We start from the raw sequence: 15,853 nt of genomic DNA, 5'->3' as shown, positions 1-15,853 counted from the left end.
CTATATACAATGCATTGCAGGTAGCAGTCAAAATAAAATGACGATGACTGATAAAAAGTATTTATCATACACAGCAATATTTATTTTGTAATCTGATTCGTTCTTCAGCTGCTTTTGCAAAAGCTGTTAATCTAAAACTGAATCAAAGTCTTCCTCTTCTTTGCATTTCTATGTCATGCGAAATAAGCATGTAAAAATAAGGGATTGCACACAAACATTGACAGATTCTACATCCATTAAAATAATATGAAACATATTTTTCAATTAAAACAGGAAAATGAAACCAACTCCAAATTGCTACGGGATACTATACAGGTCCTGACACTTTGATTTTTTTTTATGCCAATTCTCCAAATGGAATAGCTCTATATTGTTCATGGTACAACCTATATGTAGTCACCCACATATAAGATCCTACTTACATGTAAAAGGTAGTAGTGATTTAATTTGCTCATAACCAGAACAGCAATACAGTCCATTTAGCAAAATGCTGTGATTAAAAGGACTTGTTCTCCATTATATTTTTCAATTAAATTCATATAGATAAAGTATCTCTATTGCATTTTACTTGGATGAGATTTTGAAGAGAACTTGAAGGAGATGATCGAATTCTCCTGGGAAATAGGTACTTCAATCTTTTCAGCTCTTTTGAGGAACCCAGTCAGCACAGTCTAGCCTAAACATCTTACTGGTGTTTATCAGGGCTAAAAAAAAGAGGGCAAAACCTCCAGTGCTTAACTGCAATTGGTATCAATTAGTACAAATACATATGCACTGGTACCCTGTGGTAACCTGGCCTTTCTAACATTCACCTGATGTCCCAGTGAGATGTGACCGCTTTCCAAACTGCAGTACAAATGCTTCTGACAAAGCAGACAGTAAGTGTTCATACCAGAACAAAGTTTCTATGTTCCCCCAGGGCACTACATTCCCACAGAAGCATGGAATTTGCTTCCCCTTAAGTATAGGCAATATTCAAAATATCACAGATATTCAGTTCATGGTCGATTACTAAATTGCATACTGCTGCAGAATATACCATAAGATTCAGCAAGAAATAAAGCAGGTCAGATTACACAAGGTTTTGGTTTTTTTTTTCTGTAGGCAAAAATAACCACTTGCATTGCTGCTCATACATTCCAGTTAGTTATCTAGTGAAGTGCACACAGCTAGGAAATGAATGCTGCCCTGAGAATCCCGACTCAAATATGTACAAGCGTGAAGAATGTCATATTATGTTGGACTCAAGGTCTCCGTAGCCTAGTAGTCTGTCTCCAGCAGTGACCAGTCAGAGAGAAAATATGCAGGGATATTTCTCTGGAATGCTCTCCCAGCTCCAACTGTTTGCAGCTCAGGGATTCTTGAGCAGCTTCATTCACTGCACTTTTATTGCATTTTACAAACATTATGAAAGCTCTCCAATGAAGAGAGGTAAACGCAACAAATGCAAGATGAAAGGTGAGAAGGAGGAATAAAACACTGTAGGCTTGGCTGACAATTCGTTTTGAATCAAATCTCAAATGTGCTGTTGCATCCAGTGTAGTTTCTTTTGGCTACACTAAGTAGTGTTAATGTAAAATTTAAATATCACTCTGCAATGAGGCTCCCATTTTATAGGTGTTTTGTGCCTATAATTCTTGCTAAATTCAGTGAAAATTGTGCTTAGTTATCAACCCAGACTATAAAACTCCACGTCCTGAAAAGGAAATCCCCCTAAAGTAATGGAAAATGTAAAAAAAAAAAAAGGTCAAATTTAATTATCCTGCATCGAGAGAGTTAAAGTCAGGGGCAAGCTCTAAAAGTGAATCTAAACACCCTTAGCATAACATGACATAATGCATATATTTCCCCTTGCTTTCAGAGGTTCCTTATTAAGGGAAAAAAATCCTTAAACCTAAGAAAATGTGAATTTATAAAAATAGACTATAAATATTTTGTATTTGTATGGGGATTTTTAATTCTTTGTTTTGTCTTTTGCTTTATCTTTAAAGCAAACTAAGATGGACACATTTTCAACACTAAGAATAAAAAGAGTAGCCTTCTTTACATTATTTTCTGCTTATTTACAAGTTTGTTTATGTTTCTTTACATATCCTGGAACTTAGTGAGCACAATGTACCAACAGATAGAAAACTACCTGATGTACCACAGTACATCAATAGCAGCTGCTTTCTGCATTACGAGTGCTCTGACAAATTCTCATGTTTCAGCATCCATGTTGCAATGTCACAAAAGTTAAGGAGCACACCTAAGGTCTACATGTATTTCTTACAGTGTAAGAAAATAAATCTAAGTCACTTAAACACCAAGGTTTAGATTTACAACGTCACTAAACATTCATTGGGTAACCATGTCAGTAAATATACACAAGGTTTTTATGATCTAACAAGCTGGGATACGGGGATATAGGACCATGCAGGATAAAGGTACTGTTTCTTTTTCTCCACATTTCTCAGATCTTGCAGTAATGTGACAGCAGCAGCCTACAAAGCAAGGTGACCTGGTAACTGTGTGTTAATAATAGCAAGGCAATGCAGCTTAAGGAACATGGTAATAATAGTAATGGGTGTGACATGGTTATATGATAATGAGAGTCAAGAAAGTTGCATTTTCTTTCGATTTTCTGTCACTGACATGCTGCATGACACTGGGAACCTCATTAGTCTTCTCATGACCAAGAGTCTGGTTTTACATTACCAATATCCTGTAGTTAGGAGCTGATTGAAGAGCTTTCTGTCCCACTCATTCATTCCGGCTTGGTCCACTGAGTCCCTACAGAGTGAGGACCAGTGCACCAGTGCAAGCAGTTGTTGGGGCAGACTGTAAAACGGATGAGTGGAAGGATGTGGGTTAACAACAGTTACATCAGCCTAGCAGAGTGGGCCGTAAATTGTAACGCAAAAATGGGGATGAGCAGCCGGGGCAAAAGCAGTGGGGATTTTTTTTTAAAATCCTGCTCATTTCGCAGGCCCAGTATAGAAGGCTGTCAAAAAGCAACTGAACTGACTGGACCGACTGGACTGACTGGACTGACTAGGTTTTCGGAGCAACAATGACTTAAATGGTTTAGGCAGCTAAAAGATCAGTTCTCATAATGACGTCTATACTCTTCTTTATAAAGCATTACAAGATCAACCAATGAAAACAGATATGCACCCGTTATATGTTTACTGCTTGTCATTCTCAATATATAATTTTTATGCTGTTCTTTTTGCTGTATTGTACAAAATGAGCTCTTTACTTGCACTAGAGCAACAAGTAGGCGAGCAAGTTTTCCTTAAGAAAATAGTTCCTTCCTGCCATAATCAGTCAGATATTTTGAGGTCCTGCTTCATGCCTAAATCATAAGGTTGGCATTACTGCTCTTAAGATACAATACACCATTGACAGAACAAAACTTTAAAGCCAATTAAACGTTGGCAATCTTCCTACCATTGGCAAAGGCACTCTTGTTAACAGTTCCCCTTTGTGGCATGTTTGCAGTGTAATCACTGATTTCTGGAAAGCTTTTTTGGCACTTCAAGGTATTTTAAAATATCTAATGAATTTATTTTTATAGACAATTTTAGACTTTACTCGCATTACTTTAAAGCATTTTACTTTTAAAAGTAGGGGTTGTCTACACTCAAATGAGGTATGTTTCCCCATTTTTAATACAAGAAAACAATAATAATTTGTAGAACTAAGCTACACAAATAATAGTTTATTGGCATTTTAACTAGTTAACAATTTCAGAAATCATCACATACAAATCTTTATTAAACACCATCGTACTAGGTGTGAGTAAGGAGATACTGCTTTGTTGGGAAAAAAAAAACCAGAACATTTTTATCCTGGGTTTTAATGTAAGTAAAAGCTTTCATGGCTATTTACTTAAAACAAAAGTATTTTGAAGTTAACAAAACTTTTTTATTCATTTTGCATGGAAAGAATGTGATGAGGTTGGCAAAGAAATAAGAAACACACAAAACAAAATTGACTAGGAAGGCGTAATTTATAGTGAGATAAACTTTTATGAAAGGGAAAATTATTTTTAACAAAATGAGCTAACTTTACTATAAGCCTACTAAAAGTTCAAACATCACTAGAGGGCATTTTGGAGAAAATAAAAAACACAAGAAGACTATTAATTTCATTTTCTCCCTTCTTCTGCAAACCATCTGCAGTATGGTAACCCTGCACCATCTAGTCCCGTAAACGCTTCCTTCTCATACTGGCTACCTTGGAAGTACCAAGTGACTAATATCAGTTGTATCAGTGTACATCACGTGAGCAGGATTCCATTTAATCTAATCTCAAGGATTTTAATCTGTCTGCAAAAGCATGTTCTATACAAAAGGAATGTAAAAACTATAATAAGATAGCAGTGGCCATGTGTGTAACTAATAGAGTTTATTCACAGGTGTGCTGGCAAAGTAATACAAGGCTAAGACTACTACACTTTTATCAATAGGACTCTCCTTATTCCAGTTTCTCATGCTTTGTTTGGAAATGATTGCAGTGTATTTTTATTATGCTGGTACAGAGTGAAATTCTCCTTATATACCTTTTAAACAAATTATGCTTTACTTATACTTACACAAATAGAACCTTCTTAGACATGATAAAGGTCTAGAGAAAGATGCAGCTATGGAGGTAAAGCTGCGTCTTGTCATGAGAGTTCAAAACCTGAATGTAAGGATCACCCTGCGTGTAGCATTAGACTCTTCACTTGATCCACCTATCTATTCTTAACCCTTCAAAAAAATAAAAAAAAAAAAGCCCAAAACTTTTCTAACTCGGTTCAGACTTGATAGGAGTCTACAGCCAGTTGGAAAAGGGTCAATAACTCTGAAAATGTAAGGCAGTGAAGAACCAGGCTGGAAGGCAAAAGAAAACATGTTTTCAAAGTTCTGTGTGATTACATGTAAAAGTTAGGTTTTAATGCCTTCCAAAGACCTTATCTGGACTACACCTCAGTACAGAATTCTGCCAGCATAGCTGCATCGACGAGGAATCACACCTCTTCTCATCCCAACAAAATTTGTGCTCAAGATGGTTGTTAGCCTCATCACCGCTGAGGAGAAAAGTAAACATAGCTCAGTAGCTTCATTCACTTGGCACACTTCAAACGGCACAGTGGAAGAGACAAGCAAGCTTATGAAAATATTGGTATATATGAGTCTCTGGGGCTTCAAATGTTTTGCAAAGTGCTAGCAAATTAAAGGGTTTCTGGTTTTGTGTGTCTCTTTCCGTTGCCTTAGCTGCAGAGATCTTTTTTTCTTCTCAAGTCGTACTCTTAGTGCTCAGCTGGGAGGCAATGAGAGAAAGAAGCAACTGGGTGACAGTATGCAATCAGCCTGTTGAGTGGTAGCACTCCCTCATGCCAGAGTAAAGCTACTATATAACCACAGCCTTCTTCACTGCCCACAAAATTCCTTTATGTTTAGCTGGGTTAATTTAACTCTGTATCATCCATTGCCTTATAGGGGCAAATACACAAAAATATAGTGTAGTACTGATAGAAGAGCCAAGTGGCTATACTGAGCCTATTCTTTCTGAATATAAGTGTATATATAACTGAGTAAATAGCTGACTTTGATAGATCAGAGACCTATTCCCAGTGACTGCATTCTCACAGAAGACTGTAAATGATACTACATAACAGCTACAAAAACACCTCTGACCTAGCAAGAGTAACCTAATGACTGAGAGAGCACCCAGCATTCCTCCACAAGAAATGAAGGCAAGTTTTGCTGTCAGGAAATTAACTGTTTTGCTCATGAGAGAGGAACACGGCAGTTGCAGGACTGGAGGGGAAGCCTTGCTCTGAGCAGCAAGGGCCTGAAGCTCTCCTCAGCTTGCCAGCAAGGCGTTAAGAGTCCTGTCAGGTGCTGTGCTGCGGGTGAGCTTGTTCAAACACAAATCTAATCGATGCAGACAAACCCTGTCAGGCTTTTGGGAACTGCGCTCTGGGCAGGACGAAGCCACTCACAAGCTCCAGCGCTCCTTTGCCATCTGACAAGACAAAACCAGTACAACGCGGCCTTTTCCCTCACCCCGAGGGCGCCATGCGGGTACATCGCCCCTCACACGACAAGGGCCGGCGAGGCCGCACCATCTCGGCCCACAAACCGCCTCTGCCAAAATCCTGGCTTGCGCCCTCCCATCAGTCAAGCGGCCCTCCCGGCGGCGACACAGGAAGGGGAGGCCGCAGCCAGCAGGCGTAAGCAAAAAGGAGGGCTGGAAGGAAACACCTCCCCCGGGAGAGTCTAGGCAGCGGGACAGGGTTACCCACCGCCCCGCCGCCAGCTTCGCTGCCCCAATAAGGAGCCCCAGCGCCTGCCCGGCCCCCGTCCCGCCCCGCTCCGGGCGCTGGGAGCAGGTCCGGCCCCATCCGTCACAGGCCGGCAGGCGAGGCCGACGGGCCGCGGGGAGGAGACTGTGCGCTCCCATTGGCTGGGTGCCGCCGAGGAGCGCCTGTGGTTGGCGGCCGCGGCTGCCGGTCGCAGCGCGCGGGGCGGTGGCGGCGGAGCGGGGAGGTGCCGGCGGGGGGAGGTGCCGGCGGGGGGGGGGTGGCGGCGGGCCGGAGGTCACTCGGCGCGGGGGCGCAGCATGGCCGCGGCTGTGGTGCTCCGGGGACCTGCAGGCTGGTGGCGCTGGCACAGGCGGGTGCGCGCCGCCCGCGCGGCGATGGGTAAGGAGCTGCCCCTCCCCTCGGCTCCAGCCGCTCCGCTCTGACCGCCGGGCGGGGAAAGGCCCGGCCTTCCCAGGGGCTCGGGAGGGCAGCGCTGCTGCCGCGCTGCCCTCCGCGGCCGCGGGCCCTCCGCGTCCGGCGGGCCCCGGAGCCGGCGTGCCGTGTGGCGCCCCCGGTGAGAGGCCCCACAGGGGGAGCGCTGAGGGGGTCACCGCTGGCGCGGCGCTCTCCCGCCAAGCGGCTCCCGCTGCCGCGTCGTTGGAGGCCGAGCCAGAGCTTCGGAGTGGTTTCGCTCGATAAATGTTTTCACTCATTTGCTTAAAATAGCATGCCTGGAATTTATCAGAGCCCACAAGTGTTTCCTGTGGTACCAGTGACATGTTAGCAGTACCTGTCACCTCGATTTGGGCAGCTTGACCCTCAGTCACTGTATCCGATTATTTTCCTTAAACTGAAGGTAAATCCAGTGGCACTTCCTCCTGTTCCAGCTCCGCAGGCACTCACATGGGCGGTGGAAGGAGCAAAGATCTTTAAATCCGTGCGAGTCAACGAAGAATGTACTTGCAGAACTGGAGTCCAAACCTTTTCCTGTTTCTACCTTGGAAATCACGCTACTGTTTCCAAATATTTTAGCTGCTGAAGTAGATAATTGAAAATGTATCTTCGGTAGTCTTTTCAACAACATTTCAGTAACAATCTCTTGCTCATGTATGTTACTGTGTTGTTAGGTACAAACAGACAAATAGGTGAAGACTTTTCAGGTAGTGGAGTGGAAGAAATACATTATTTTAAATGGTATGTGATTCTAAAATCTTGACACTTAAAGGGTTTCAGGAATTATTTAATGACTTATAAGCAGGTAACTTTTTAAAAAAATGTAATTCCCCTTTAAATCTCATTTGAAATGATCAATGAAAAATGTTTGACACAATTAACTTTCAGTATTATTTTTGCTTGACTGTCTCTCTTCTGCTAATGTGTGAATTTTTTTTTATAGTTGCGGCTCTGGTGGTGTGCTACGTAATAGCTCAGGTGCAGGCAGGCATGTTGGTCACATGCTAGTAAAGTTAAATACAGGAGACCTATTTGTGTGTTTAGTACCTTTTGTCATAACACAATTGAGAGCAGTAGCTTGCAATATGTTTTGAACTTTCTGTGCATGGTAGCTGTCAGATATTTCTGTAAGAGCTTTGAGATCTGCTGTCTTGGTCAATATTCTGATGATCATGTTTAATGTAGAGAAGATGGAAGGGATCTCATTTATTTGTGGTGAGCATAGGTGTGAAAAGCAACCTAAAATATTATGCTGGTCCTTAAAGTTGAAAAATACAGTTTGTCTTTGCCTGAGGACCTGAGCGAGAAACTGTGACTAAGCCTAAGGAGAAACTGTGACTCCCAAGAAACTTCCATTGAATAGAATTTTACCGATGCTGTTTAAACTCTGACTTACTTAGTCAGTAGTGACTGTGCTGAAAGTCCTGTTGACTCTGAGAAGAGTTTATGGGATGAAGGTCTAAGCATTAAGCCTTCTTAACTGCTAAGCTCTACTGCTTAGTTATATGTCGAGGTTTCCCTGTCTCTAATGCGTTTAGTAGATTTGCCATCCTTTTCTTTGTTTTGCGTAGGCTAGAAATTGTCTTTTGAGTAGTGACTTCATCAGATGTCATTCTGAGTGAAACACCGTGCTAATGAAGCTGTGAGAGCTGTCCAACAACACAGCTTGGTTAGCAAGTGGGCTGTCTTTGTTCAGTTACCGAATGTTCCTTACTTGGTTAGTTGCTCTTTGCAGCTGGCACAGACCATGATGGATTGTTTCTTCTGTATGTTTATACCAGAAGCTGTTAAATCATCTAGGAAAAAAATAGCTGAGGGAGGGCAGATTTTGGAGGAGCATCCTGGGTATGTATGTTTGTATATTAGCAAGCTGGATAGTTGAAAGAGACTGTGTAGTGTTGTGATCTCCAGCTGGCAGTCGCTGGCAAGGGTGCTTCATGGAGACGGTGTATATGACCTTACTTAAAAATACGTTCTTGATGAATGTGGAGAAATACTTCCCGGGGACTGCTGGGGGGATGAAGGCAGAGTTAATGAGGTATCCTGGGTGAGAAAAGAAGGTTTTCTGGTGAATGAAGATTCATCAGCTGAGGGAGCTGTTCATCAAAGAAGACAGTACCCTGCTAGAGAAGGAAAATGTCCTGACAAATAGTTCTGCGTGAGTAGTAGGGACCCATTCAGTTAATAGTTACATAGTACTTTTGTTGATGCAGGAGCTATGTTTGAACTGTCGAATGATTCTGTGCTCTGGTGTAGAGAAGCATCCATTACTAAGCAAGGATTATGACAGAAAGACCTGCTGCTCTGAAGTCTAGCATGTTGCTTAATTAAGGGATCAGTTGTACACTTGATATTCTTTTTAGATGAAAAGTACGTACTACATGTTTTTGTCTTTAATGTATTAGCCAACATTTAATGAGGTATAGCTACAGATAAGAAAAATTGGGTAAGAAGACTCTGGCTGTTACAAGATAGCATGTCTGTGTTTCATCAGCAGACCTTTACAGAGGCAAGGAAAAGCAAATGGGATGCTTTCAATGTAAAGCTGGCAAATTTAGAGTCTTGTAATCTTCTTAAATTATGATTTTGGCAGAGTGCCATTCTCAAAATCGTTGTATAACCTTTAAAAGCTTGTGACCCTGGGGCAATTTAAATTCCGTTGGCAAAAGCTTCCAGGAGCGGAAAGACCTGATTCTGCCCATGTACAGCTGGCCTCTCCAACTTCTAGTTAGAGAACATCTAGTTCACTCCAGGATCTACTTCAGTAGAGGTTTTATGGGTTTCCATAGAGAAGAAGAAAACACAGAAGCTCTCTCTGATCATTTCTTTCAAAGCAGGAAGGAGAAAAGGGATGGTGTCTTCTGTTGTACTTGTACCACAACTTAAGGTGCTAAATCAGTGGCAAAATCCTTCCTTTAGTAGCTCAAATTGAATTGTCGTCATATTTCCCTCTCCTTGTCAAGTTACTTCATATGCAACTGTACTTTCTCTTAAAGCCCTGAGCAAAACCAGCAAGTTCAGTAGTTCAGCTTCCTCTGGGCATCTGCCCGTGCTCCTGTTAAATCTCACCTACTGGGTTGGAAAAGAACTAAAGATTCATTGATCCAGAGAGATCACAAATATTAATATGACTTGCAAATACTCTGATTAGGAAATTCATATGGGACAGGAATATGTGGGCTGTTATCCCTTCTGCCAGTTTTGTTGGTTTTATTTGACTGTAGAGCTAGGAAATGCATCCCAGGAGCTAGAAATTTTGGTGAACATGATTCAAAATAGATTTTATAAAGCCAAAAAGTAAGTATTAAAGTTGAGATTCCAATTTGAGAGTTACTAGTTTCTCCGTCCTGTTCTGGGCCGGTTAGACAGTGCTTTCCTTCAGAGTACGAGCACACTGAATCTTTCCCAGCTCTACTGTCTGTGGTCCTATCCAGCTATTAGTTGCTTTGTGTTTGAAGACGAAGAGATGTCCTCTGCGCTGTGTGTTATAGCGGTCTGTGCAGTCTAGTATTTGCAGTGAATTCAAGGCACCACTGGAGCTGAAATTCTTTCTTGAAACTGTAAGCCTCTTACAGTCATTACAGTCATTACTCTTACTTTGGGAGATAGTGTAAAATTAATGTAAATATCTGAAATTATCTAAACTTCTAAGTGTCATTTTTGCAGTTAAAAAGAAAATTGCTTTCAGTATACTTACATAAAGGCTTGAAAGGACAAGTTTTAGGTCATTGACAGGTCAGACATTCTAAGGACAGGATTGCAATCTGTGTGTTTCTGAATTTACTCTCTTAATGGATGTATTTTGTTCAAGAAAAGGCATTCAGAGATACACTCTTGCTGATTTTTTAATTAAATTATTTTTAAGGTAAAAGTCTTGTAAAATTGTAGATTAGGTTAAGTGTTTCTGTTGTAGGCTGACTTTTCAAAGCAAAACATTTTTATCTGTATTCTCTGTAAGCCCCCAATATGCCAAGAGGGTCATAAATTGATCCTTGTCATCAGTGGAGTCTTCATAGGCATGGGGCTCTGCGAGGACACATTCCTTCAAGATAATAAGTGTAGATAATTCCTTCAAGATAATACAGTGTAGCTGTAGCTGGTTTTGCTCAGAATTAACTTGATCTATAGATTAACCTGTGTTGCTGGTTCTGTTCCCAGTGAAGGAGAATTAGTTGCACATGGTATCAGTGATTATTTTAAAAGTAGCTTCTATTGCTCCTGCTTCTGATGTTCTGCCGTCTGTTAGAAGTTGAATGTGGACTGGGCATTTCTCCAGCCATGCGATTGCAGCAGGTTACTGTAGATTTTATTGTTGAAGTAAAATGGACTCAATACCCACAGGGACCGTTTCTGCAAATACTTACACAATTGATGAGGTTAGTTAAGCGTACGTATATGTGGGTTCCTTATACAGTTATTTCAAAACGGAGTCTGTGCCATTTATCAAAGGGTAAACAATACCTAGATACTCGAGCTGGACATCACTTTCCATAATAGCACCTGTGGGGTTTCATCTGATAGGAAGATGTGAAAAATCGTGTCTTCTTAAACATCCTCTGTTTGGCAAACCCCCACTGTCTTAAGTAGTCATTAAAAAAGATGCCACAATTCTAAATGCAGTTGATTCAAATTTAGTTGAAGTCAGCTCTGTTAGGTGTGTCTGTCAGCTAATTTCATCAGTTCTTTAAAGTGGTTTTCCTGTATGTGAGTACCTGCGGATCTGGAAGTTTTTCAAAGCTGTTGATCAAATTATGTCATTTTCAAGTAGCTAATTTAACACTGGGCTGTGGGAAGTTAAACCAAACTAAGAAGTCAGAAACTGAGTCAGGAGTTGGACTGTTTCTCTAACAGATCCCAGTTCCTGTGGGTTTGAATATGTTCTAGTTAGTACAGAAAAGAAAATGGTCCCTGATTCATGAACTAAGACAAAAGAAAATCAACAGAGACAGGCAAAAGGGGAAATAATAGAATACAGTGACACCAAAGTAACAATACTGATCAGCATGTTGCCTCCTGTTCCAGCCTAACTGTTGCTGTGCCTTCTGGGGGTATTGCAAAATGAAGATTTCAAAGGAAGGCCTTATAGTAGAAGAATGGGTTCGTTTCATGGATATTTACATTGTGAAGAGCTGCCTTGGAGAAGTAATAGAAATGCTTGTTGGCAATAGGCCTGTCATTGCAGTCCAATTACCAACTGATGTCTTAATAGTAAGGTGTGATGACAGCCATGAAAAGTCATCAAAGCAAAGCAGTCTTAATGTGACATGGTAGAGAAAAGTAAGGCAGCATGCACAGAAGGAGTGACAGAATGTAGCTTGGCAAAATGTCCTTCTCAATTCCCAATATTTCTATGAAGATCAAGGCAAGATTATGTCTCTCAAGTTGAGGCAGGTGGCCGGGTTCTGAAGTGGCTGGGATCTCAGATATGATGAAGGAGGAATCAGTGAGATTTAAGCAGATCATGGATGGGTCTTCTAGGCTGTAGCTATGAGTGAGTGGCATCACTGGTGTCAGCACTGATATAGAAAAAAAGGTATCAAGAAGGTTTTCTGAAAATGATTAAGAGATTTCTTGATATTTAGTTTGAGGTGATGGTTAGATGTCCACGAGGTGGTGTGAGAAAAGATCGAGATAAAAGTGAAGAGTCTACAAGATTGATCCTCAACATGGTAGCCAGATTTGTGCTTCTTGAACTCACTTGGAAGTGACTTGGAAGTCACAGAAAAAAAAGAAAACTGAAGTTTGGAAGCAGGGCTAACTTTAAAGCTAGATCAGGTTGCTCAGGGTGCTCCAAACTTGCTCCAAGGATGGAGGTTCCACCACTTCTCTATGCAGCCTGTTCCAGTGCAGAAAGTTTCTCCTCATCAGTGATACTTTTCTTATTTCCAACCAGAATTTCTCTTTGTGCAGCTTTTGGCCATTGCCTTGTGTCCTACTGTTGTGCACCACTGTGAAGAATCTGGCTTCATTTGAACTGTAACTCTTCTTCCCTCCCACTCCGTAGGTAGTAGAAGACTGCAATTAGCTTTTGCTTCTCCAGGCTAAGTAAAGACATTTCCTTTAGCCTCTGCTCCTAGGCCATATTCTCCAGCTCCTCGGTCATCTTAACTGATGTCTGCTAGGCTGTCTGCAGTTTGACCATATCTCTTCTGTATTGTGCTGTGTAAAGTAGAATCACAGTCCAGGCAATATTTCTTCCATCGGGCAATCTTGCAGTCCAGTCCAGTGCATACTTTCCCCGTTTGGCTACTGGTACACTAGAGGAGGCTGTTTTGAAAGCTTTACTGAAGTCAAGGTAAATAAGATCCACTGGTATTAAGGGGTAGAGAAAGAAAGATGCTGAAAACCAGGCCTTGAACCTCCTCAGGAAGTTGGAAGCTTCAGGCTAATGAAAGGAACAATTTTAGATAAGTGTAAGTGATGTGCTGGGGAAGACTGACTCATAGAAACTATGAGAAGAAAAGACTCCAAGATGGCTGACGCTGGTGCTTTAGACTCTTTGTTAACTTGTTTCCTAGATTTGACATGTAGCACTTCTTAAAAAAGCAATGTGCTCTTTTCCTGACTTACCTCAGTTTGCACTAAGCGTTTTCCCAGTGCAGTTTTCTTTAACATTTTGCTACTTCTCTAGCTGTGTAATTGCTGCAGGCATCTGTGGAAACTGTCTCTGACCAAAGTTCTCTCAACAAACCTGATTTATTAAATGTGGCACTTCCAAAATAGTGCTGCAGATGAAAGAGCGTGAGCACTGCTGGCTAAGAAGGAGCTTAAAGTTAGAAAGACTTTAAAATGATTAATCAAGTGTTATTGGCCTAGAGAGGATTCTTTGCTAAGCACTGAGACCTCTTAGAGTCTAGATCCAGCTTAGGCACTTTTTCTGTATGTGTACTTCCGAGTTAGTAGTTTCGTAGTTAGTTAGCCCTGTTTCTGCCTGCTTAGCTGCCACATGCCTTTGTGTTTATTCTGCATAGCTTTTTCCTTTGTCATGAAGGAGAAATTATCTTATGTAATTGGCAAAGAAATCTCAGCATTGCCCGATTGTGCTGCCCTTGGATTAAGAGTATTTAGAGTGATGAGACAGTGACTGCAGTGGATGAATGCTGGCAACGCTACTTACTGTCCAGCATTTGATACTCGCTAACTACTTGTAAAAAGTAACTGACTGAAACTGTAGTGTTTTCTACAGATTTTAGGTTATGCTTTATAGTTCTGTCTTATTTGCTTTTAAGCTATAGTGCAAGTGATGACATGGCTGAAAGGATTTGCAATTATTTATTATGGAGACTTTCACCTTTAGGTTAGTGGTTTATATTGGAGTGCAGAATCAGAAGAATCCAGTTGCTATTTATGAGGGGCTGCATGAAATAAAGTGGCATTCTCAGTCCATTTCTAGAGAACAGGTGCTATATACCACGGCTGTAGCCAAAGTTGCAAATAAAGAGTCTGTAAAATATATATAAAATTTGATTTTGCATATCCTGTTTAGGACTTAGACACATAACAAAACAGAGACAAGCCTGCGTGTGTTAAGTCTGTGTTTGAGCTCCTCTCAGACTGAGGCACAGACCGTAGCTTTCAGGGGTGCTGCTCAAGTTTGATTATTACTATACTTTATGAAACATCCACATTTTCCTAGTTAAAATTTTCTTTGCTGTGCAGAAAAATCATTCTGAGATGGTATTTGTGGCCCAATGTCAGCTATAATTTCCAGTTTAAATTATGTGGGATAGGATGCACATTGCCACTGTTTTTAAGTGTGAAGCTGTTTAAATAAATGAAAACAGATTAAATGCTAGCTTTTGTTATATTGTTGTTACGCGTTTCTCTAAAATTAAAATATATTCATATTTATTGTTTTGAAATCAGTGTGTTCTAGGGCAATGGCTTCCAAAACCCCAGTTGGATTCATTGGGCTGGGGAACATGGGAAATCCAATGGCAAAAAACCTGGTAAAACATGGATATCCAGTTATTGCATATGATGTGTTCCCAGAAGCTTGCAAAGAATTTCAAGACTTAGGTGCTCAGGTATAGTAATAAACTTTTTTTTTATTCCAGCAATAAATGTATGTATTGAATGGTTCTTGCATGCAATATTTTCTAAATAATCTGTGTTTTTCTTGATTAAGATCACAATAGGAACTAAAACAGCGAACAGCTTGGTGAATACAATCTGAATCTGGGAGGTTTCACTTGGAGCAAAGACGTGATTCTACCCTAAGTCATTTTCATGCTGTTAGTCAGAATTGCTACCTTGTTGGATTTCTCTAGCTGGTTTGTTTTTGTTTTTTTTTTTCCACCCTTTTTATGAGAGTAGGTTGATGGCCTGTTCTTTCACCTCCTCCTTTCTCCTGCTTCCTCCTCCCCCAGGTCTAGATGGCCAGTGGGCTGCTTTTCATCTGGTTCCTGCTTTGACCTTTTCAGGTTAAATGACCCTAGTTAAAAATTCCTGCTGGCATAGCTGTAAGGGTTATAGGGACATATGAGCTTTCCTGCTGCTTCAAGGTGCAGTCCTCAGGGGCAGGGGAAAAATCTAATTATTTAGGTGCTTATTCTCTTGGAGGTGAGGAAGGTTATGGTGAGAGAAGAGGAAGGAATGAAAAGGAAGAAAGGAGGGAAGGAAATTGATCACATTAAGGAGGTTTACCTTCCTGCCATATACGCTGTGAAATCTTGGCCCTGTTCCAGTCAGTGCTGTTGCTTTTGTTGATATGTTAATAACCCAGAAACCCATTCAGTCTCTCAGATGGTTGGGTTATTTCTGAGTGTCTGAAATGTATTTGAATGTTTTGGACATACTTCTATATTACTATATACTATAGTAGTTTAGATAGTTGTGGGTGGATGGATAGGCACATAGTACATAAAACACTGAAACAAAGCAACGTCCTTAAGAAAGGAGAAACCAATGCAAAAATAATATTCTCATGTGACAGTGTAGGGGATGGGAGAGAATTTTCCAGCAGTGGCAAGGAAGTTGTAGGTAGACCTAGACAGAGAAACTGTATGCCTTGAAAGTCTAAACTGTCTGAGCTAATTGCAGCTATTTTAAATAATGAGGTAACATCAAGATTTGTGAAAGATAAAATGATAGAGTGCACCTGTTGATAATTAATCGCAGCTC

The 15,853-nt window shown here is 41.0% G+C and overlaps 1 protein-coding gene across 1 annotated transcript in view; it reads left to right on the top strand.

Moving 5' to 3' along the window:
* Window positions 1-6,557: 6,557 nt before the first annotated feature.
* The window catches only part of HIBADH (3-hydroxyisobutyrate dehydrogenase), an 85,964-nt gene continuing 76,668 nt past the window's right edge, over window positions 6,558-15,853 (top strand). Inside the window, exons 1-2 of the mRNA XM_086742580.1 lie at window positions 6,558-6,676; window positions 14,597-14,757. Of these exons, the coding sequence (XP_086598706.1) occupies window positions 6,595-6,676; window positions 14,597-14,757 (243 nt within the window). The 5' untranslated portion in view covers window positions 6,558-6,594. The remainder of the gene's footprint in view (window positions 6,677-14,596; window positions 14,758-15,853) is intronic.

The sequence above is a fragment of the Chlamydotis macqueenii genome, chromosome 2, assembly GCF_036417535.1.
Source record: "Chlamydotis macqueenii isolate bChlMac1 chromosome 2, bChlMac1.mat, whole genome shotgun sequence".
In the NCBI taxonomy this organism is placed as follows: Eukaryota; Metazoa; Chordata; class Aves; order Otidiformes; family Otididae; genus Chlamydotis; species Chlamydotis macqueenii.
This window is presented reverse-complemented; position numbering and strand designations above follow the sequence as displayed.